This window comes from Oreochromis aureus, linkage group 12 (assembly GCF_013358895.1).
Source record: "Oreochromis aureus strain Israel breed Guangdong linkage group 12, ZZ_aureus, whole genome shotgun sequence".
In the NCBI taxonomy this organism is placed as follows: Eukaryota; Metazoa; Chordata; class Actinopteri; order Cichliformes; family Cichlidae; genus Oreochromis; species Oreochromis aureus.
Window position 1 is genome coordinate 23,113,946 of NC_052953.1, and position 22,220 is coordinate 23,136,165.

At 41.1% G+C, this 22,220-nt stretch overlaps 1 protein-coding gene across 1 annotated transcript in view; it reads left to right on the forward strand.

The window, feature by feature from the left end:
• LOC120442970 (ultraviolet-B receptor UVR8-like) overlaps positions 1–22,220 on the forward strand; it is a 303,306-nt gene that overhangs the window by 44,435 nt on the left and 236,651 nt on the right. Inside the window, exons 3-4 of the mRNA XM_039620403.1 lie at positions 8,155–8,197; positions 9,668–9,902. Of these exons, the coding sequence (XP_039476337.1) occupies positions 8,155–8,197; positions 9,668–9,902 (278 nt within the window). The remainder of the gene's footprint in view (positions 1–8,154; positions 8,198–9,667; positions 9,903–22,220) is intronic.

The window sequence follows — 22,220 nt, forward strand, 5'->3', positions numbered from 1 at the left end:
CTCTGGTGGGCACACAGGGGATGAACAATGGCCACTTTCCACTCTGTTTCCTCAATAGGCTGGTAGGCTGTGAGTAGGTACTGTTGTGTTGTGCACAGAAATGCTGGTGTATGTATTGTATGCTGAAGTCAGTGGAGTGTTGATCTGTTAAAATGCCCCGGTGACTAAAAAGTTTGGGGTTGCTTTTGTTTTCTTTGCTCATCCAAAGTTTCTGTTTATGAGCCAAATATTTCATTTAATCTTGATGCCTAGAATATATAGTTGTCCTTCAAGCCCACATGAAGTAGATAATATTTTGCATGTAATTTTAATGAGCAGTGTAAAGCATATTATAGTGTAACAGCATTTTACGTCTTCAAAGGCCTGCAAAGCAAGATGCAGTGAAGCTTTTTTTACGAGGAGGACACATTCAGTATATTGTCTGGATGTGGAGAAGGCCACTAGGGAATGATCAAGTGTGCATCCCATCGACCCGCATCCTCTTCCCCATTACCCTGACATTTCATCCCTACATTTAATTCCAGGCCTTTCTAAAGAGCAGGTAATAGTGCAGAGGGGTACAGGGACCCAGAATTAAGCAGTTTTACACCGAAGGGTAATTTGGTGTGATAAATGTGCCGTCGCTGGTAACTAATAATACATATTTTAAGTAGCAGCGGCACAGCTCTGCGGCCCAGTAAAGGTAGCATCATTATTAATGTGGGAGTCGCTGCGTGTTTTAGTCAGGGTTACGGCACCAAGGTCAGAGCTACGTTTCACTGAATTAAAAGCCATTTTGAGCTATGGCACTCCTAATCAACTCAGACCTAAAGGTGCATAGCTCAGTTATAATGAGGCACCAATGAATTTAAATAAACAGCAAGATCTAGTGATTTATAAAGGCAATGTGCTATCCTTATAGCTCGTTAGCCATGACGGATACTCTTTATTCTCTGGGCCTCTTTACCCACAGGACCCCAAGCTTTTAACCAAGTAATGTCTGCCTCTATTGTCAGCGGATACGCATTCGGAGCAGGACACTTATCCCCGTCATTATGAAAAGTGGAGATACAATACAAGAGTAATGGTAATGTATGCCATCCAAATAGGTGATTTTTCTCCTCCCCTCCTTCCGTTTTTTTGCGAATGTAAAAACTACCCCGGAGTTTTAGGCCCATGAATTCATCATCATATTTTCTCAAAGGGGTTTTCATATATCCTGAAAGGAAGCATAATCCTTGATAGTAGAAATGTTTTGCATTTAAAGGGGTGCTTCTCGTCGGGGAATTGATGGTGATGTTCGGGTGGGGGGGCTGAAGAGAAAGGAAAGTTCTAGTTTTTAAAGTGATCACTTATATAAATTATAATATTTTCATGAGTGAAAGCAGTCAGTAGCTTATTTCAAGTACTTTGCAATAATACAAAGTTTTCCAGTCAATGTGCACCATTAATATGCGGATTAGGAACTTTCTACAATAATGATGTTTAATACTCCCCAGTCTCCACATTTTAGCAATTCGTTCTTAAGCATTTTCCTGTCTATTAGCAAGACAAACCCACCCCCCAACATTTTTTTTCTTTTCCAATATTGATCTGGCCCATTGCAATCAAAGATACTCACCTTGATTATCTTAATACAATGAGCCAGGGAGGATAGTTAGTACTTCAGCTGGGGCCAGAGGGGGCAGTGAGGCGTGCAGATGTAGCTGCCTCTGGCAGCCACTGTGCTGCTCCTGTTGGAGCATGCCAGGGTATTTGCCACTTCATCAGGTTCTTTGTTGTCTGCCTCTCTTTTGTGTTTCCCTTTAAATATTTTTTAAGCAAAGCCATGGCTACAGTCTTCTTAATACACCTTATTCAGGGGCCTTTTTGAGAAATCAACTGTTTGGTTGGTTTTCTTCATCTTTGACTCTGGTGTATCCTCACCTTATGTCTAATACTTTATCATTGTGCATTTTAATCTACTTAACCTCCTAAAGATACATTTAATATGACAATTGATGTAAGGTAAAGACTGGCGTTTTACCAGTAAGAGTAACCGTTTCACCTGCGCATGAGCCTGATATGCCATGCACTTTTTTTTATGTGCAGTACCTGAGGCCGGTCTGAATTTAAATTGACATAAAATATTTTCATTTTCCAAAGGACAAAAGTGTTGACTCGCCTCCAAAATACACTTGTTTGATTTCCCATGTGAACATAGTACACAGTGACACCCATAGCTTTCACCATTCAGAAACTCACTCACTCAGCCTCTCACTGTGCTCCGCATTTCAGAGTAATTTTCACTCCTGACACCACGGCTCTGCCTACCTGCCAATTTCTGCCTCGGTTCCTGAATGGGTGATTTGTAAAGCCATGTTCACCTCAACACTCAGAAGATTTACTCAGGAGTGAGCTTGCCAGGTATTTGAGCTGTCAGTTTGCTCTGTGTTCACAAACTTGCTGAAGGGAAAGTAATAGCCATACTCAGCCAGTTGACTCAGCCGGTTAAGTTGCTTTTGGAGATATAGTGGAATACATTTAGATTTCAGCTACTAATGCTGGCATTATTTAATTAGAATGAAGAACATTAGCTAGCTTTCTGACACATGTAGCTGATGATCTTTCTTTTTTTATCCAAAAAAACATTACATGTAAATGCAAATAAGCTACCTTTAATCATTAAGTTAAATGAAAGCCTAAAAAAACTGTTATCCAAACAATACCAATTTCTTTAGTGCTTGCATAAATACAGTATGGCAGCTCAACTTGTGTTTTTGATTTGGCTACACATCTTCCTGGCTTTTCTTTCCCTGCCTGTGCTCCTGCCTTTCCTTTCCACATGATTTGTAAACAAGATGTAGTTGTTTTTGGGGCTGGAGGTCGTTGATTTGTCTGCTTCTCCCCGTAGGTCATTAAGGTCACCATAGCCCCGAAAGCATCAAGCTTAGAAAATGAGAAGCCCGCTCGGCTCTCCCGCTGGCGACCGGGAGCACCCCTTGCCCGCGCCCGCCCTGATGATTAATGCCACCCCCGTCCAGCCACAAACCTTTCTGCCTCAGATAATGCCAGGCAGCAAGCGCGGCTGACACTTTTAATGTATAATTAAGTAGAAAAAGTCAGCACTGGCTATGCAAATTTTTTAAAATGATAAATGACGCTGTACAGCAGCAGGGATTGATTTGGTGTAAATGAAACTAATTAAGGAAATGTCAAACATAATTAATAAAACAGGTTTAAGCTGCAAAACATTGTCAATTGAATGAATGAGGAGGCATTGGCTCCCATTGTTCAGGCTTTATTTAGGTCTTGTGTTTAGCTTGTTCCCTGCTCCAGAATGCTCTCTCCCCTCCTCACTCCCTCCGCCACCAATTCCCTGAGAGGGGGAAAATAAATTTGCTTGTCTCTCCACTGACTGTAGAAATTAATTGCTGAAATCTTGTCCCATCCAAGTGTTACATTCACACGCAGGACATTAACATAACTAATTTGAAAGAGCTCAAATGACTGCATAATGGAGCTCCGTCACCATGCATGACAGTCGCTGGTCATACCAAATTAGCTTGGCTTTATAATTGAAAAATTTCCCCCTCCTTTCTTATTTTTACATCATCTTCCCTCCACTTTTTTCACATACTTTTTCACGTCTTCCTTGCTCCCTGCCCTTCCGTCGTATCTTTCCTTCTTGTTCAGTTTTCCTGATAAGAACAAAGGTTTTATAATTTACAAAAAGAGTGCTTGACCTATAATTAGAGAAGAGGAGTGAGGGGAGAGGAGGGGGAGTACCAAGTGGTGGCGGCAGAGTCAGATCCTTAGTCCTGGTAATGATGCTGGAGACCTTGTGGCCCCCAGGGAGGCAGAAGAATAATGGGATGGGCTATTTTTATGGGGGAGCAAAGCAATGGGCCACCAGCCGCTGGGATGCCGGTGCCTGCGTATGGTGCAGAGCAGCAGGGGCTAGCAAGGGGCTAGTGGGGGGCAAAGGAGGGTGAATACTCAACCTGCCAGATTGCCCGCTCTCAGCCCAGCCCATCAGTTCTGTTTGTCAGCCTGATGCACCGCTGTCGGCCTCCGTGCCCCCATGCCAGCCACAGACAGAGAGAATGTATGTGTGGGTGGCTGGGTGGGTTAGGGTGGGGGTGAAAACATCTGCCACTCAGAGGAGAACAGAGGGCTTAAAGATACAAGGTGAGGGACATAAAACAGTAAAGAGATGCATTTTCCTGAGCACGTGTATTAATTATGAAGACCTGAATTTAAATACTACTTTGCAAAGACATTTTTTAGCCTTTGAAACGGGTTGGATGAAGCGCTCTGTGTATGTAAGGATCTGACTGAAACTGTTAAACTAACCAAATAATCAACTTTTATAATCTAAAGTTTTTCTGTTTTCTAAAACTAAAATACATTTTAGCTGTAGATGCTTTTTAGTGTTGTTTACTGTTTGACCCAAACCTGGTGATAACAGATATCTTTAATAATGCGCCTGTGTGCCGAACAACACAGCAGACCTACAGCTGCCAATATTTTTTTGTGCTTCGGTTCAACATACTCTAACCACTGCTATTTATCATACTCCCACGTTACAATTCTCAAGAGTTGGAGTAGCAAAACAAACAAAAACAGAAAAACAAAAAGTAAGAGAACAAAAGGATACAATAAAACACAAAACTGCAAAATAAAATAGGCGCAGTCTTTATTCCCATTGCATTTTCACTCTCATCTTTATTTCATTATTCCACCAAGAATTCTTATCCCGGCTAAAAGTAAAGCTCGACTGTTTTTATATATTTTTTTTTTAAATACGTAAAAAGTTAAAGCTCTTCTGTAAACCCTCAGACACTCAAGTGAAATATATTTGATAAATTTTGCTTAAAGTTTCTGTATTGTTTTTGAAACTTGTAAGTAATAGATCCAGCAGTACAATACATGATAGTATATTATATATAAGATGGGAAATGACAGACCGGGCCGCAGGTCTAACACAGGCAACCAGACAAAATGATATATTTAGAATAAATAACAAGTTAACCGAATGAGCACATCCATGGTAGAAAACCGGGGAGATTTGAACTCATATATACATATGTCTATATAACCATATACAATATCCTTTGTAGCTAGGATTAATTTCAAACTTATATCATTTGTGGAGGAAAAAAAGCTGAGGTGAGACAAACAAATAATTAGTTTTAGGTGTTTTAACATTTTATGACACGTTTCGTAACATCACAATGTTAAAACTGCCACAATCCTAATATTCTCTCAAAACTAATATTTTACACTGGTGTTCAAAAAAGTGAAATATCCATTCACCGTCTTCTTCCACTTATCCAATTCAGGGCTGCACAGGCTGGAACCAATCCACGTCTGTGGCCACGATAGGTCCAGTCCTGCTTTTGTCACAGGAAACTAGATCAGCCAATTAAAATCTGTTCCCAAAATTTAGAGGTGAAATGCATAACATTATTGCATGTATGTGATGATTTATAAGATGAAATTAGCTCATACTCTACTTCTAGCTACATGGGTATGCTCTGCAAGAGAGTATGAGTATGTAAAGTTGTGGCAACAAACTTACACATCTTGCAATCAAAAAGTTCAGAGGCTGTTATTGCTGCACACACACTGACCTAACCTGCATGTCGAGGATCATTGCTGATGATGAGCTTGCTCTCAGAAACCAAAGAGCAGTCTTGAGAGGAAGAGTCTGCGGTCTCTGCCATGAGAACTTGTCAGAAGCACGAGCAAGAGCATCATTTTCTTTGACATTCATAGGATTGTGCACTGTGAGTTTGTCCTCCAGGCTGTCAAAGCTGAGTTACACTGTAACATCTTAAAGCGTCTTAGGGAGAACATTCGCTACACACAACCCGAACTGTGGTGCATGTCAATAATAGCCTGCCGAAAAGGCACGTTTTAATTCATACACACAAAGTACATATTTTTCTATACTGCCAAGTTAAATGTAACCCATTTACATGAACGCATAATTTAATTTTAAAATTAGACACTTAAAAGACAAAAACATATATAATATATGTAATTGTAAATATTAATACACATATTAAAAATGTCTTCATAATAGTGACATTTCTAAGGCGAGTGGCTTTCCACCATAATGTATGAGCGAATGGTTAAATGACAGTATTTGTGTATTTAATGTAAATGATAAAACATTATATTACATGGAACATATGCAGAAAACATAATAAAAAAACATCATGCTTCATGTTTACTAGACTCATAATTGCTACAGTTATGTTTTATAAAAAATGGTAAAACATAGAATGAGAGTTTAAAAAAAGATTTGCTATTTGAGGCAAAGGGAAATTCTCTTCTTTTAATTTTATGTATTGTTAAAACATGGTCCTTTAATTAATTTCATTTAATTAATTTTGTTTATATTATTAATGCGAGCACTGAAAATGTACATAGACCAGTATTGAGCAGCACTTCATAAATATTGTGGTTGGTCCATTGAGCAGTATGTCCTGAATCTAGCTAGAGGAGGTAATTTCACATGAATTATTACCTAATGCACTTGAAAGGTTATAAAATGTCTGCATATTAAAAGTGCAGTTTATTTCTGCTGCCCAACTTGAATATAAAGTTACAGTCTATTTGTTGATTGCTTGATCTTAGTTTGTAGCAAACCAGCCAAAGTAGTGGAGCAATTCTGCATTGTATGCTAGAGTAGCACATAAACACGCAGATGACTGTATAAATGATGATGTACATAATCATATTTGCAGCTAATTTCTGTAAACACATATCTGAATATTAAGAATCAGAATCTAGAAACTGGAAGCTTTGTGGGTTAATGCTGAGGAATTGTGTTTGGGTTGGTTTTGGATGTAGGTGTACAGTTTGGAGTGGAGTAAAACTGAGGAACACAACTTTTTTTTTTAAATGTATCTAAACTCTAAACAGTGAGAGGCTCATGGAATAGGTAGTCAGTTATCCTTTATCCAGAAATCTGCTGGCCAAAACACTGGCTGTGGTTGAGTCAACAGATCTTCGCCAATGGTTTAATGAGATTGACTAGTAGAAAACTTTGATTCGTGAATGTGTACTATATTCTGCAGAAAATCTACCCATAGTCTGAAGATGTAGTATATTAACATCAGTCAAAGTAAAGAAAAGTGTGTGCTCTACAGTTCTTTGATTAGAAACTGGTTAATTAGGGACAATATCTACATATCTGTGCAACATAGGTGCAAAAAAGGCGTTGCATTCTGGCAAAAGGAGCAATCCCTCAAATGTTTTGAACATTTTCCTCAAAGTTTCCCAAGTGATATTTCACTTTTCATGTTATTTTCTTTTTTCCCCACATTTGCCTGTGACTCTTTCATACAACCCGATCCTTAAAATGCCAAGGGTCACGTGTCAAACATATGCAGCACGGATTGCAATTTATTACCCCACATTTGCCTGATAATTTTTCTCTTTTGACAAGCTTAGGTAAATCATAAAGCCTACTCTATAATGTATGAGGGCTCCGCTGGCTTGATGAGTAAAGTCTGTTGCTATTGGCTGTTACCCCTGTGGTGTTTGAGTTCCCATAAGACCAATAAGACTTGTCTGTATTCTAGCGTGACTCGAATCACTGCAGGAACAGGTAAGGTCCAGGTATTTATAGTAACTATATGCAAATGGATGAGTGCCATGTTGGACTCTTAGTGCGGAGGTGACAGTTAAATACATGTACATAGAAGGAGAAATATATAGGCTTCGCCCTCTCTTTGAGACAAGTCTAATCAGTTAGGATTGCCTCCTCTCCTCATTTCATTTGAATATATTCAGCTTGGACTTATTCTAAGGAAGTGTCTCCCATGTATATTATTCCTTCCCGCTGAAGGCTCATTATTTTACAGCAGGGTGTGTGAGAGGCGGCCCCAGTCTCTGAACTCTCTGTCGAGGCTGTATTAATCAAACTTCACGCAGCGGGAAAGGGTCCACCCGCTGACATGGCACTGCTCACTCTACACTTGAGGACAAAAGGGAAAACACACAACCTGAGCCGTTACTGTGAAACATCTGCAGCTTTTAAGCATTACCACTTGTCATTATTTCAACAGCAGTAGCCACATGCGAGTCCAAAGATGTCTCAAAGAATTTGAAACGACTGTTGACGCGTTTCGGCCGTCATGTCATATAATAACGTTGTCCTCTTCTTCCTTTTCACTACAGTGGATAACAAGATCTTTGCATGGGGAAATGGCACCAGTGGACAGTAAGTAAATGTCAGAAGTAACGTTATATGTCTTGCTTTGACGGTGTGTGAAGGATGAGGATGAGTAGTGATACTTTGGGGAACTACTCAGCTGTCCGTGAAGCTATCAGTTTGTTCTGCCCACTGGCCATTCAAACGTCTTATTGTTTTCTGCCGGTGTACTGTATGGCTGTATATTAATCGGACGAAAGAGGCTAGCTGACAGACAAACAAACTCAGACATAGTTATAAACAAACAGAAGTTGTTTATCTTTTGATGAGCTTCCTTGTTAAAACTTCTCCAGCCAGGAGCCAGTCTGGCTCTAATGACATTTAAGGGCATGGGGACTACAGTGATTCAGTGGCCCTCAAGTACTCAAACAGCTGCATGGCAGACCTCAGAGAAATACATAAAAGGAACAAAGGCATCACTTCTCACTCTCTCATCATTTCCCATTGTCCCTTAGTCTCCTTCTCTCAATCTCCATTTCTCTGTCTGCGGTTCTCTCTCTACTGATGATGCTTTGACCTGTCTAAGCAGGTCGGGGCTCTCTAGTGGGGCGCTTATAGTTGGAGGAGCCTATAGTTGGAGCTCCGCAACACCCACTTGCAGGGCAAAGGGTGAGCATCTGTGTTACACAACTGGCACTCTGATATCTGAAAATTCCTCAGCTCTCCTGTGTGTCTCACTGGAGGCGAGAGAGGAGAAGAGTACGAGGGAGCTGTGTAAATTTAAACTGGCAAACTTTCTGATGGAAATAGCTGTGACCCCAGAGTGGTCTTGTCTTGAGTTGAAGCATTGTTGTAATCAATACAGGCTCTCGTGGGGATGACGGGCGAGGACCTTTCGTTCCCCGTTTGTGGAAATAATGGAGAAGACTGTTTGTTATTTTTCCCAGACATGCCGCAAACTAGCAGATATGGCCGGGGCATTGCAGGTTATGACGCTGGCTCAGGGAAACAAATACAAAGAGGAGCATTTTATCAAGAAGCAAACAGCAGAGCTCCGTTTGAAGCTGCTGGGAGCTCATAGGTCACAGGGGTGCTGGGGCTGCGTTTGACCAGCTCATCTTGAAACAGGGGCTTGGATGTTCTTTGTTCACTCGCACTAGGCATGCAGAAGCAGAAACACAAGTCTCGGCTCTGGCCTGTGTAAAGTCATTTGTGCAGCTTCAAATTAAGTTGGGTTCAGTTATTTCCCCGGAATGTAAAACTGACCTCACTGAAACATGCTTATTAGGCGACTCTTGTTTGGTTAGAAGAAAAATAGCACAAAGGTAAAATTATAGTATCGTTGTAGTAGTGCAAGTAAAAGCCGTATCTGTTGGTGTCTTTTGTTATGTTGAAATAAAATAGAAAGCACAAGGCAAAAACAGTGTTAAAGAAAATAAACTTTTAAAGTGTAAACAGCAGAATATAAAGAATATTGAATGATTGCAGAAGAAGAAAAAGCCTAAAGGTATTTTCTGTTTGATTTTTTGTTTTTCCTAGGTTGGGTAATGGAGAGAGGGCAGTAAAAAACCAGCCAGTCGAAGTCAAATTGCCACAGGAACTAAACGTCAGAGGAAGTCACCTAGATGGGAATTTCGCCAATGTAGTTGGTATAGCCTGTGGAAGCCGACACTCCTTCATATGGACTGAAACTGGGCAGGTCTACAGTTTTGGGAACAACTTTTATGCTCAGCTAGGTTATGACTTCCAGAGGGCTGACTTCAAAGAGAACCAGGTATGAAGATTATGGTTTCTTTACAGTTATGCACAAATCATTACCCAATCCATCACTACTCCCAGTGGCTTCTGATTATCTTAAAGTTTTTTGGGTCATATTTACATAAACGCAATATAGAAAAATAAAGAGCCGGGAAAGAAGGTTTAGGCTAACACAGCTAGGAATGTTGAGAAGCATATTGGGCAAAAATCTAAGAAGTATTGAGAGGAAGAGTTTCAATCCAGAAAGAGGTTCACAGTGTTTGTGTAATTGCTCTCACTGATGGAAGAGGGAGACAAAATTTACAAGCTGCTGATGCAAAATTAATATGATTTTTTAATGACCCCTTTAAACATCCACACAGTCTCTTAGCTATAATATTAGTTTTTAATTCACTGATGGGAGTAGGGGCAGGTCTACGTGATGGATACCTCAAGAGCCTGGATAGCTTCTTGTTAGTTGCCTCTCAAGCTTTGTCCTTACATGGCTTACTATACAGTAGCATGCTGCTGAACCACACAAATCCTAAATTAAGTGCTGTGGAATTGAAATTGGCTCTCCTGTGAAGTGTTCCACTTGCATTGGAGCTTAATTTTGCCTACTCATATCATTTGATTCAGTCCCTCAGTCCCTCTTTTGCTCGCTGCAGCCCATCGCTCCCTCTTCCTTCTCATGCAAAATAAGCCCATTTACCACAATGTGACAGTGTCTAGGTGAATGATTGCCACTCAGCACTTGATATATGGGTATGTGCTGCTGTGTGCATGTGTGCTGGATATATTATATTTCCAACATATTCTCCCAGTATTTTCAGTAACATTAGTGCGTCATACAATATGTGAAGCTTTTTAGGCTCATTTTTGTAATGGGTGGATTTAAAAATAGATTAATATGTTTGTACTTCATTCTACTCTATTACTTGGCCCAAATATTGTTGCCTGTTTTGTCATTACTGAAAGGCCTGCTTTCAAAGTCAGTTGTTTAAGGCAAATATCCAAGAGAGAGGGTCCTTTCAGTTCATATGAGACAGGCCTCATACATGAGGGCAAAAAGTAGCCAGCCGCCAAGCAGTATGTCAAGGCTCACGGGCATAAGCTCTTACCTGTTCTCAATGACAAAGGCCATTTGGATCTGCATGACTGCTCCCACTTCTAAAATCTTGCTACTAAAGAAAAACATGGGCCCCAGTGGTATGACTATCCCAGACTCATATGTTCATCTCTCTAGGCTTACTTGTGGCCTCTGATTGCCCCAGGTAGAGACCCAAACCTGGCCCTGTCCGTTACATACCAGCTCCCACTTCTTTCATCCCTTTGCCTTTCTGTACACACTCTCCTTCTGAAGGACCAGACAGGCCGCTCCATCTCCAGCTGTCCTCCAGTCTCCTGACTATATGATACTGGCTATTGTTGTAAAGAATCTATAGGCTGGAACTGCCTGCTTCACCCCTAAGGCTCAGTTTCTCCTTTTAGTCTGAAATGGAGTGGTAGCAAAGCGCAGAGATCTAAGAAACACTATATTCTGTTCTTTACTGGCCCAGTGATAAGGTATTGGGATTCCGCTCACACCTGCGAGCCCTTTGTTCAGGCCCGCTATGGCGTTTCACCTGCACCAGACAAGGTTAGACAGATCGCCTATTTAATGGTTTGATTGACATTATTTTAATGTAACACCGTGGGGAGCGATACGTCTTTGAACAGAAAAGAAAGTTAATCTTATATTTTTCCAGTCCTCCCCCCATTAGAACAATGACATTGTCATTTTCTTGGGATTGTGTTTGCACATAGGACATTCTGAGGGTGCCTTATATAAACATTATAATAAAAACATGCAGTAGGTATTGTGGTAGCTTTTTTTTTAGTATCAAGCCTGCATCATATACCATACATCTAGTTCTTTTTTTCTGTTTATTGATTTTTTTTCTCCCTCTGAACACTGCATAGCTTAGTTTCTAAGTAGGCTAACACCTTCTAGCTGAAAATGTACCACCCATTCAATGCATTTCTACAAAAGTAAGCAAAAAGCGACCAGGGGAGCAAGAAAATAAACTCTGTTCCTAAGTGTGACACGTGTGCAGCTTGAGCTTGGCACGGCATCCGTGTTCAGCCTGGCTGCGCACAACTTGTTTGAATGTCATATTTATCCCTGTGTTTTGTCAGAAAATTAACTTCCTGTGAGTTTGCGGCAGAGCCGAGCATATGGCCACAGCTCTCTGGAGATGACAGCCTAGCGGAGCGGGAGCTCGCCGGTGCCGCTGCCCTGCTCTGGCGGCAGATGCTCCGGGCTTCTCCGCGATTAAGTGGAGATCATCACTGTTTTCTTTGAGCACCGCTGTGCCTTGTACTCTGAAGTGTTCAGTTAATCACTGCCTGCCTCCCTGCCTTTTCCACGCAAGCTGCCAAAGCACTCATTAAGTTTGAATCTCCCTCTTACTGCTCGCTTGCTCACCGGCTCGATATATTGTGTGACTGAATCTTAGCAGTCACCCTTTCTGAGGGTTTGTTGCACCTGTTTGCATGAAGGATTGTAAAAAGGCAGTATTTTTTGTCTGAGTAGTGTATGTGATTCCATCTCTAGCCATGGTTCATTTGTTGTGTATCTTGTGTATATAAGAAAAAGCCACTCTTTAAGTTACCGAATGTTTCCTTTAGCTTGTGAATACTGATGTGCTCTGTTTTTCCCCAAGTGCCAAAATACTCCTTCACAGGGCTCTGAGGGAAGTGAAGTCTGTTCCACAGTTGTGTTTTTTCTCATTGAGAAACACTGATAGTCACATTTACAGCTGTCAAACGCGACTCTGTTATCCACTGAGTATGCTGAATTTATAGAATCAGAGCGCAGGTATAATGTAAATCATAACATTAAAATAAAATAAAAAACTGAGCATTTGCTAACTCCCACCGCCTCCCAGGCCAAGTATCTCACATCCAGTTGCATCTCCTACACAAACAGCCATGTATTGTTATTGTGAAACATTGTGACACGCTTTAACCCTGATTGATCTTGATCTCCGACACAAATAATAATGTGATTACAGGCTTTTCTCTGCCTCTGTCTTCGCTGCAGTGGAAAATAACATTAGAACTATCCTTTCATGTTAATCGCCTTGGTTGGAAGTGTACCTCAGTGCACCAATAGGCCTCAGTAATGCCTCCTTTCTTCTAAAAAAAACCATCCAAAATAACCTATTTGCAGCACACCCACACACACGTTGCTTAGCTCTGTAACACTGTTATTCTGCACCTATCAAAGCCTGGCTTGCTTGTCCTGGTGCGGTGATCATTCCCCCCACAATAGCGGGATGGCATTACTGCGCTTTTGAAAGCATTTGCATGGAAAAGCAATAACATGCACCTTGTAAATAAAGGAATTGATCCTGTTCATCTCAGGTTGGATTTCCTGGATAAAGCTGTGGAAAATGGATCCCTGTATCGTATCGTGTCAATATACCCACTCTGTTTCCTCATCCTCAAGTTTACTCTGGAGTAGGAATCTTCTTCTTAATCTCGTCTGTCAGGCTGTCAGGCAGACACAGAGAAATGTTTGCGATTCCCTCTGCTACACTGGTTACTTGGCAGACAGCTGATTAGTGCCAGTTTGCCTCGTTCCCAGTATGCAGATACCCAGATAGAAAGCTGGCCCCATTCATTGAGTCCAAGTACCAAAATAGCAATTGCTGTTCTCAATCAACTATGAAGAAATGGGTTTGCATTGTTGGAAGAGGTTGATTTGAGACTTTTTGAAGAGGCTCTTGAAATTACTTTCAAATCAGCCCGAGCTGACAGACAGCTGGTCGAGCATCATGCTGCTGTGTGCGGTCAGCAATAAAGAATAATGTTGTTTTTTTCTTTTCTTTCTTTTCTTTTTTTAAAATCATAACTCATACTATATGAGCATTACGCCTTTGCACCCTCTGGGCCCGCGCATTGTTATTCGTCACAATAGACGTTTATCTCCTCTACTTAGATTTAAATGTATTCACAACTGTACAAATTGCCGCTGTGCTCTTGGCAAGGTACAACTAATTTTTAGACGAGGAAATTCCTTGTCAGGAGCAGCCAAGGGAGAAGGTGTCAGATTGATACCACAAGTACACTAACGGCTGTGCGGGAGCATAAGCGTTTGCTGCGCTTCGGTGGCGGTGCGTTTGATTTCAACACTGACCACCGGTGATGCCAACCCTGTAGTCCTTATATGAGCTGCCTCTTGAGACATAAACATAGACAGCCCTCCCCCACATCTCACTCAAACTGATGCTGCTGAAGTAAAGAGACAGAGAGAGGAAGAAAGTGAGACACTGCCAGACAATAAAGCCGTTGTAGAGTATATACTTTACTTGCTTGCCTATTGTTACACTGCGGTAAGTGGGAACTCAGTGTGGGTGTACAGTGACCTCAGCTACTCTACCCATCTCCCCTAGGAGGACCTCAAAGGGCACTCGTTCAGTTCCTTATTGCACGCCCTGGGCTTTGCTGCAAAATGAGAGACAACAAAGAAAAAAGAAAAAAGAAAAAAGAAAAAGAAAGGGAACCGAGGGAGGTAGTCTCAACTTTACAGGAAGGCTAACCTGTGCCTTTGGAAATCCTGCATCTTTTTAAAAGTGCCTGTCTTCCTGACTCTTAACGGTATCTGACAGAGTTTTTCGGGGCTGGAAGTGCTCAGTATGATGACTTCTGTTGCACTCTGGAAATATTCTTTTTACCATTAGATGTTATGCAAAGCTTACCCTTAAAATGTGTATTGTCTTCTCAGTGTGAATGAGAGGATATGGTGTTTGTGACCTTGTTTCAGTTTGAATCATGTGTCCCGCTGTTTCCCCAATATGCCCCTAGTGTATGTAATGCTGAAAGCACATTTAGTATCAATAATTCTGTACATTTCCTTCTGGAAAACTAATTCTCATAATAGGATTTTGTCAATGTGATTTGAATAATGATCTCAAAACATCCCATTTTAGGCTACTTAACTAAATAGAATATTACTGATTGCAATACTTATCCATGGTAGGGGTTTTGGTAACCTTCTTTTCTGTTTCTTGCCAACAGCCAATTTTCTCTCAATTAAAGCATGATATTAGCACTCAGTAGGGCATAAACAGAAATAACCGTACACTGCTGAATATCACGCCTTGATTATGAGCTTAAGAGTGGGTGTACAGATGGATTCTGTTTCTATACTCCTATTAGAGAGCTGCTGTTTATATGTGTGTGCATATGTGTCTGTGTGAGAGAAATGGAGAGTGAATCGCTGCCTGCATGTGCAGGAGTGTGTGTCTTTGGCAGCAGGAAAAGCTGGAAGTTTTCAGCTCTCTCCTGTTAAAACCTCTGGAAAGGGAGGGCAGAGGTAAAAAAAAGAAAAAAAGAAAAAGTCACAGGTATAGTAAGAAGGAAAAGTGTATTATTACATTGAGAGCCAGTCAGTGGCAATGCCAGTTGGCCAAAGTTAGCAGGAAGCTGTCCTAGTAAATGGCAGCAGCTGCTCGCAGTTCGAGAGAGCATGTCCCAGTCAGAGGAGAAAAGCGATGGCATCTACATTAATACTACCTTAATGGCCCATCTGGCGCTCCGTAGGGTCCCTGGCTGCGCCACCGACTCATAGGCGTTTGACAGGCAGTCTCCAGCGCACCAGACGCGCATGGCATGCCAAATGGCTGGGAGACGCCTCCGTGGCGCACAGATCTGTCAAACTCTCTGACGCTGTAGTCACACAGGCAAGGGAAGTTAAGGCAAGTTTTCACACGTGATTGGTTCTTGACATGGATGGGGAGAGGGAGGGGGCAGGAGGAGAATGACTGGCTTGTCTGTCTCTCTTTCCTCCACAGCCTCCTTAAATGCAAACACACATATGTGCACACTCACAGGGCATGCACACATAATCACTCACACCCTCACACGTATGCGCACACTCTCCATACTAGATGCTAAGTTGCCATGACCAGATTAAACCTCAATGAGAAAGCCAGGTTAAGATTAGCCAGTGGTGGATTCACTGTGCTCTGATGGCAAATGGAGATAACAAATATTATTTTCGCTGCAAGTCACAGCCTCTCTCTGTAAACAAATGCTGGAACTAATTGCTTCATTGGAAGAAATTGTGGAAGGTCTTATCAAAACACCACAGGGGTTTCGGGCTATAATTGGCATAATTGGTTGACACAGCAGGCTGTAGTCCATGATGTGGCACAGTGATGCACTTTATGGGGAATGACTGATCATGGCTTTAGGACTATAGATTGCCCTTCTAGATACTTAAACATACGGTATGAGAAGTGGTTAGTTAACATGCAAAAGCAGGACCTGAGCGCTAAACGATTTTGTCATATCTTCACCTCAAGACTGAGCTTTATGCCATAAACCAAGAATATACAGTTTAAAGGGTTAATGGGAAACCTCAGTCCCTTTTACCACTGCATGATCTCAGCTGAATTCCAACTCTACCCCATGTGCTTGGCCTTTACATCAGCTCAGTTGAGCTGCACAATACTGACACAGTGGTTTCTCTGCAAGCAGGCCACATTCTGCATTACACATTGGCTCAGATCACTGCAGAAGACTGTATCACACTGCTGCGGGGAAACTATGGCTTCTTTCTGTATGAGTAAACTGCACCAGAAAAAAGTACAGCTGGAGTACTTTAAAATATTTGCCACCATTCTTTCTCACACTTTTTCTTAAGGACATTTAGAGAGATAGCAGCAGTTCAAAAATGGAACGGAAGGTTCTTTAGAAAATACATTTCAAATGGCTTATCCAGTAGGTAGCCCCAGAGGACACCTCAGGGATAAAACTTGGCAAGAAAGGAAGATAGAGGGGAAAAGAGTGGAATTGGAAAGAAGACACAGCCGTGACTAAAACAGTAGAAATATAAAGGGAAAAGGTATCCTCTTAACCTGCCTCCTCTTCAGAGGAATCACAGTGCTCCGTATCAGCATTCGCTCTCTGAACATTTTGCTGTGTTCTGTGTTTATAGAAAAAGCGTAGATCTGCTGATGTCTCTTGCCTGAGAGTGTCTCAACGTTAGGCAGCCAGTGCAGGTGATTTCAAAATGACTATCTCCACGTCACACACTGTTCCAGTTTAGATTCACTGTTTTATATTTCTTGTTACCAATGTTGATCTTGTTTGTTTGTTTTTTTTTCAAGTAAATCGGTGTATTGTGCGTGATTATAGTAAAAGTAGGAGTGGGCTGCATTTTCTGTCAGCTCAGCTCCATCTGTAACACACTGACCTTGAATTCTTTGTCTTTTTTTACAAACATTCACTGAGACTCAAGGATGAACTGAGAGTCTATAACATTTACAGTGTCCAATAGGATCAAATGATGACGTAAAGACATTTTGTACAGTGTGCAAAAGTCTTGGGCCACCTCTCACTTCATTTTGCTTCTAACGAGCCAGACTTTCTTGTAATGTTATAAAGTGGTGTTGAATAAACGTTCTCTAGGTTTTCTGAAGGACTTTTGTTTTGTCTTTGGATACTGACTGCTTTTTCAGTCATTTTCACACCAGTCCTTGTACCTGACCATTTTCAGAAGAACGATTTTGTTTGTTAAGCCACTGACCTATGAATCATGCAAGCATAAAAAGGCACCTTTTATGCCAGTTTTACTGGTATATACCCAGATGATTGCATAGCTGTAAGCCAAAAACTTCCCATATCATGGTATGGTATGGTGTGCCATGTATCCTTAAAAACTTGAGGAAACAGGACAAAGAGAGGACAAAAGAAGAAGTGGCAAACCTAAAAAAAAATATCTACAGCAGATGAACTGTATCAGTGACATGACATGAGCATCCCAATTTCATGTCCTTAAGAAATAGGAAAACATCCATCAAAGATCGGACACAAAACTTGAGAGATGCATCAGAAGCTTCAGTTGATTCTGATCTACTGTTCATAGAAGCCTCAGGGCTGAGTTGTGGCAAATTACACAAAAACTAGACTGAAAATCAGTGGAAATGGGTCTTATGGAGTGATGCGTCATCAGAGAGTCGGGAGATTGATAGAACAGTAAGCGTCTACAGCCATCTGTAAAACACGGTGGAGGTGCTGTAATGGTTTGGGACTGCCAGCTTGTGGAGTTGGGGATCTTGTCAAAATTGAGGGAATTACAGAAAAGTACGGTCATATTTGGATCAACAGTGCAATACCATCTGGAAATATCTAATTGACAGTGGCTTCATTTTTCAGCAACAATGATCCCCAATACACTGCCAATGCAGTAAAAGCATAGACAGGTAGAAAAACACACAACACTAGTCATGGATGATATTGATGAACAGTGGAACAAAAGGCAGCCAACATCCAAAGAAGAACTGTGAATGTCCTTCAAGAAGCCTGGAGAACGATTCCTGAAGGCTACTTAAAGAAATGACAAGAAAGCTGCCTAAGAGAGTTCAGGGTGTGTCGAAAAGTAAAAGTGGTCAAAGCAAATACTGACTTTGAAGCTGTGTAGAATTGCACAGTCTCAGGTTTTTCCTTTTACATTATTTGTTTCAATTAATCACTGCACCTATTTTTGTTAGCAAAATGTAAAGAAATGAGGGCTGATTCAAGATTTTTGTGGGGTACTGTATCCAAAAAGGTCAAAGGTCAATTCTGTTTAACATTAAAACATTCTGTAAAAACTCTTATTTATGATTGGATAGCTGTTGCGTTGAATTTTGGAATTTGTTGCTTCTTCACAGCACGGTCCATATTTAAAGCACTGTCTGCTCCCATAGCTACAGCATTGTGCAGACTGAGATTTATTAGCCAAACGTAATCACATTTAATACATTTTATTAAAATTGCCAAAGTCTTCCCTTTATGGCAAACATGGATGTTAACTGCAACTTGACTGCTTGGCAGAGGCATATGACCATGAGGCAATAATTCCAGTCTTTTAAATGAACAAAGGACACAACTAGTAAAATTTATGGCAAGGATAAGTCGGCTGGACAACAGCTGCCAAGTTTTTGTGAGGGAAGGAGAGCGAGAGAGAGAGAGAGAGAGAGGGAGAGAGAGAGAGAGAGAGAAAGCAAGATGATGGCTGAGAGGAAAGAGGAGAAGAAAAAAGAGGAGTCAGCAAAATAGGTTTAGGGGCTTGCGAGAAAAGAGCATGAGGAACTCTTCAACTTTCACTCCCATTCCCAGATGTGTTGTAGGCAAGACATAGCCTTTGAAGAGCTTGTGGCAAAATAGGCAAAATATGAATATACACGCACTCCACTTTACCTCTTTCTCATCTCCTTCCTCTTTTCCTCTCCTCTTCTTTTTTCCCCCTCTTTCATATACTCTCCACGTCTCCTTCTCTTTATCTTTCTCCCTGGGCATCTCCGTTCCTTAGTGGCAAACCCAGCTGCAGGGTTTCTGTGGTACTGTGAGTGAACCCTCACCGACTCCTTCACCAGGCAGCTGCACAGCACACTAAAACACACACACGGTGTCTTACCCAAGTCTGTCCTGCTCACTTTTATTTGCTAAATACATAACATTTGCATATGCGATAGGGTCAAGATGGAATATTTACTGCTGTGCTGCTTTTGTTACGCGATGTTTCGGAACAAAATTAAGTTTGAAAAACATTTCATTTTTAGCAGTGCTAAAAAGAACATGGCTTTTTCCTTCAACATGAAATGTATTGCAATCTTCTGTAAAGCCACTAGAGGGAGCTTATATTATGCTGTGGTTCCCCCACACCAGGAGTTTGTTTCATAGTACTGTTGCTCAAGCACTGAGGCACAAAAAATAAAAGGCTTTCAGATATTCCTTATTCTGCCCCTAAATAATTTTGCCGATGTAGAGATCACGGCCTTTCACCTACACAAGAGACAAAGGCAAGGTTTAGAAATAGGGGTCTGCTTTCTTTCAAACAAATTCAATGATTACGTCTCACATGTTTTTGCGACCAGATATTTGCTGGTGGGAGGCTATGTGTGCGAGTGCAGAGGTGATAATTCTACTGTTGTTCAGAAGCTTGAGCGGGGTGCGTAATGGCAATAAGAGAGAGCGTGCCCAGGCGCGCTTTCAATCTGTTTCCCAAATGTAATGAGTCCGGGCATAACTCCGGTCAACCCAACTTGATCAAAAACGGGAGGAAATCTGCAAATGATTTATTATGTCCTGTAGAGATTCATCAGTTCCACATGTCAAAATGATGCTGAGCTGAAAATTAAAAGACATCTTTCGTCACCATTATTTTTTTAATATAGATGGAAAGTGGGAGCATGAAAGTAATTGAGTCAGGACAGTGAAGGAAATCAGATTTATATGCTTGAGTTTAGAGCATATTGCATTTTATTTGATCTCATTCCATCTGTATCTTCTTTTTAAAAAATTGTGATCATTAAATGTTGTACAATGATATAATCAACCTGAATACGAAAGATCACTAATACCGCTTTGTTTCTAAATTGTTTTCAGAAATATTAATTCTAAAAAGTACCACACGTTGATTATGAATTTGGCTTCTTATCCTTAAAGTATAGGTTGTTATCATGCTCATACATGCATAATTATCTCTATTTTCTGTGCTCTTTTGCCCTCTTGGATTTCATCAAACTGTAAAATACTAATGCATGTTGCCAGATAATCATATTTTTCTGTCCCTGTCCCTTCCTAATAGAAATGGGGTGACACGACAGCATCTGAACTAGAGTCCCTGACTTGTCCTGCTGTAATGTTACACGATCTCCGCTCTCACGTTACTAAAACAGGCTTGGCCGATGGGATTCGCCATACTCTGCGCTTCTCCACTCCTCCTGGCCTTTTCCTGTGACAGGGCTGCCGATGATACAGATCCGCTGTGACATTTTACATTGTGCTCCCTAATTGCAGCAGCTGATAGTAGGATCGCTCACCATACAGCTGCATATTTCCTCTTTTATCCACCCTTTAGCTTTTTCTTTTTCCCTGTTGGGAGGTGCAAGTACATGGCGGTGTACTGTACTGACTAATTGCGTTGCTCACAAGCTGTCTGATGTATGCATTTAGGTGTTTCGTAATGTTCGTGCATGTATGTAAAACTCTGTAAATCAACTAAAACTTGAAGTTGAGTTTTTCTTATTTAAAAAAACAAAAGTTTTTTGATCATGATTGAGCAATAGTGTTTATTGGCAAAAGTGTCGTCCGTTCTTTCTTTTGCTCTGGGTTTTTCTTTACTTCAAGTGTTTCCCACAGGCGGCGACTCCCGAACTGAAAGCCGGGATAAACCTGCGTGACAGATGCAGCTCTAATTATACAGTTGTTTTAAGACTGTCAGGTTGCCGCAAAGAGGGAGCCAGTCATTTGGGAAAATGAAGGAGGAGGGTAGTGAGTGGGAAGAGGGAGGTAGAGGGGGACAGTTTGATGGACGGACATTGTAACACCAGCATCTGGTGATAGCTGCAGCTGCCGTATCGTTTTCCCACCGCCAGCTTGCCAGCTAAATAAATATTGCCACGATCTGTCTTGTACTAGCAAGTGTAAATTACTTTAACACATCAATAACTAGTTTACAATGATGTTTTTTCCTGCCATTTCAGAACATATATTGATTTCACATTGCTGTTAAATGGCACAAGCATTGTTTCCTTCAGCCTGTACTTTGTTTTCCAGATAGACTCCTGGCAGGCATGGTAAAGCAAAACAAACAAACAAAACAAATCTACATCAATTATGGAGTCATTTTACTATCACTAAATATGTATATTGATATTATATATGTATGTTATAATTGAATATTTATATATGGTGTCTGTCATGATAAAAGTAACACTATTTGTCTGTTCACATGAGAAATATGTACTTATGTGTCAGGCATAATTTTTGGGACTTTGTGCTTAAACTGCAGTGTTGAGTTCTGAGCATCATGGTCTTGTTACTGATGTCATGCGTTTAGAGCGAAAACAAAACATTTCTCTGAAAAAATTCGCATCTGATTTTTTTTCCTTGCTTTGGTAAATAAAGCAGATTATAATTAGCACCGAAGACAAAGATCTTTAGTGCAGTGTTTCCAGTGCAGTTTTCCATTGTGTGTTTCAATAGATTCCTCAACAGTAGTAATTATGCGAGGAAAATGATTCATGCTATACATGATTTACACTGTACATTTCTTTGACAAAAATAGACAAAAGAGCAGAGGTTGTTCAGTATGTACGTAGCTCTGTGTGAGTCTTCACTGGTGTTTTTGAGCAGGTGTGCACATGTGTGGCGTGAAGTGGGAGCATGCACGTGTGTGCACCCATGAAGCGCGTCTGCAGGCGCCCTCGCGCTTCTGTATTGTCTATTTTCATTCGTGTGGGTTCCTCCTCTCGAGGACAGATGTTGGGGGAAACCCACAAAATCAGAGCTGAAGCCGCACTATAATCACTGCGAT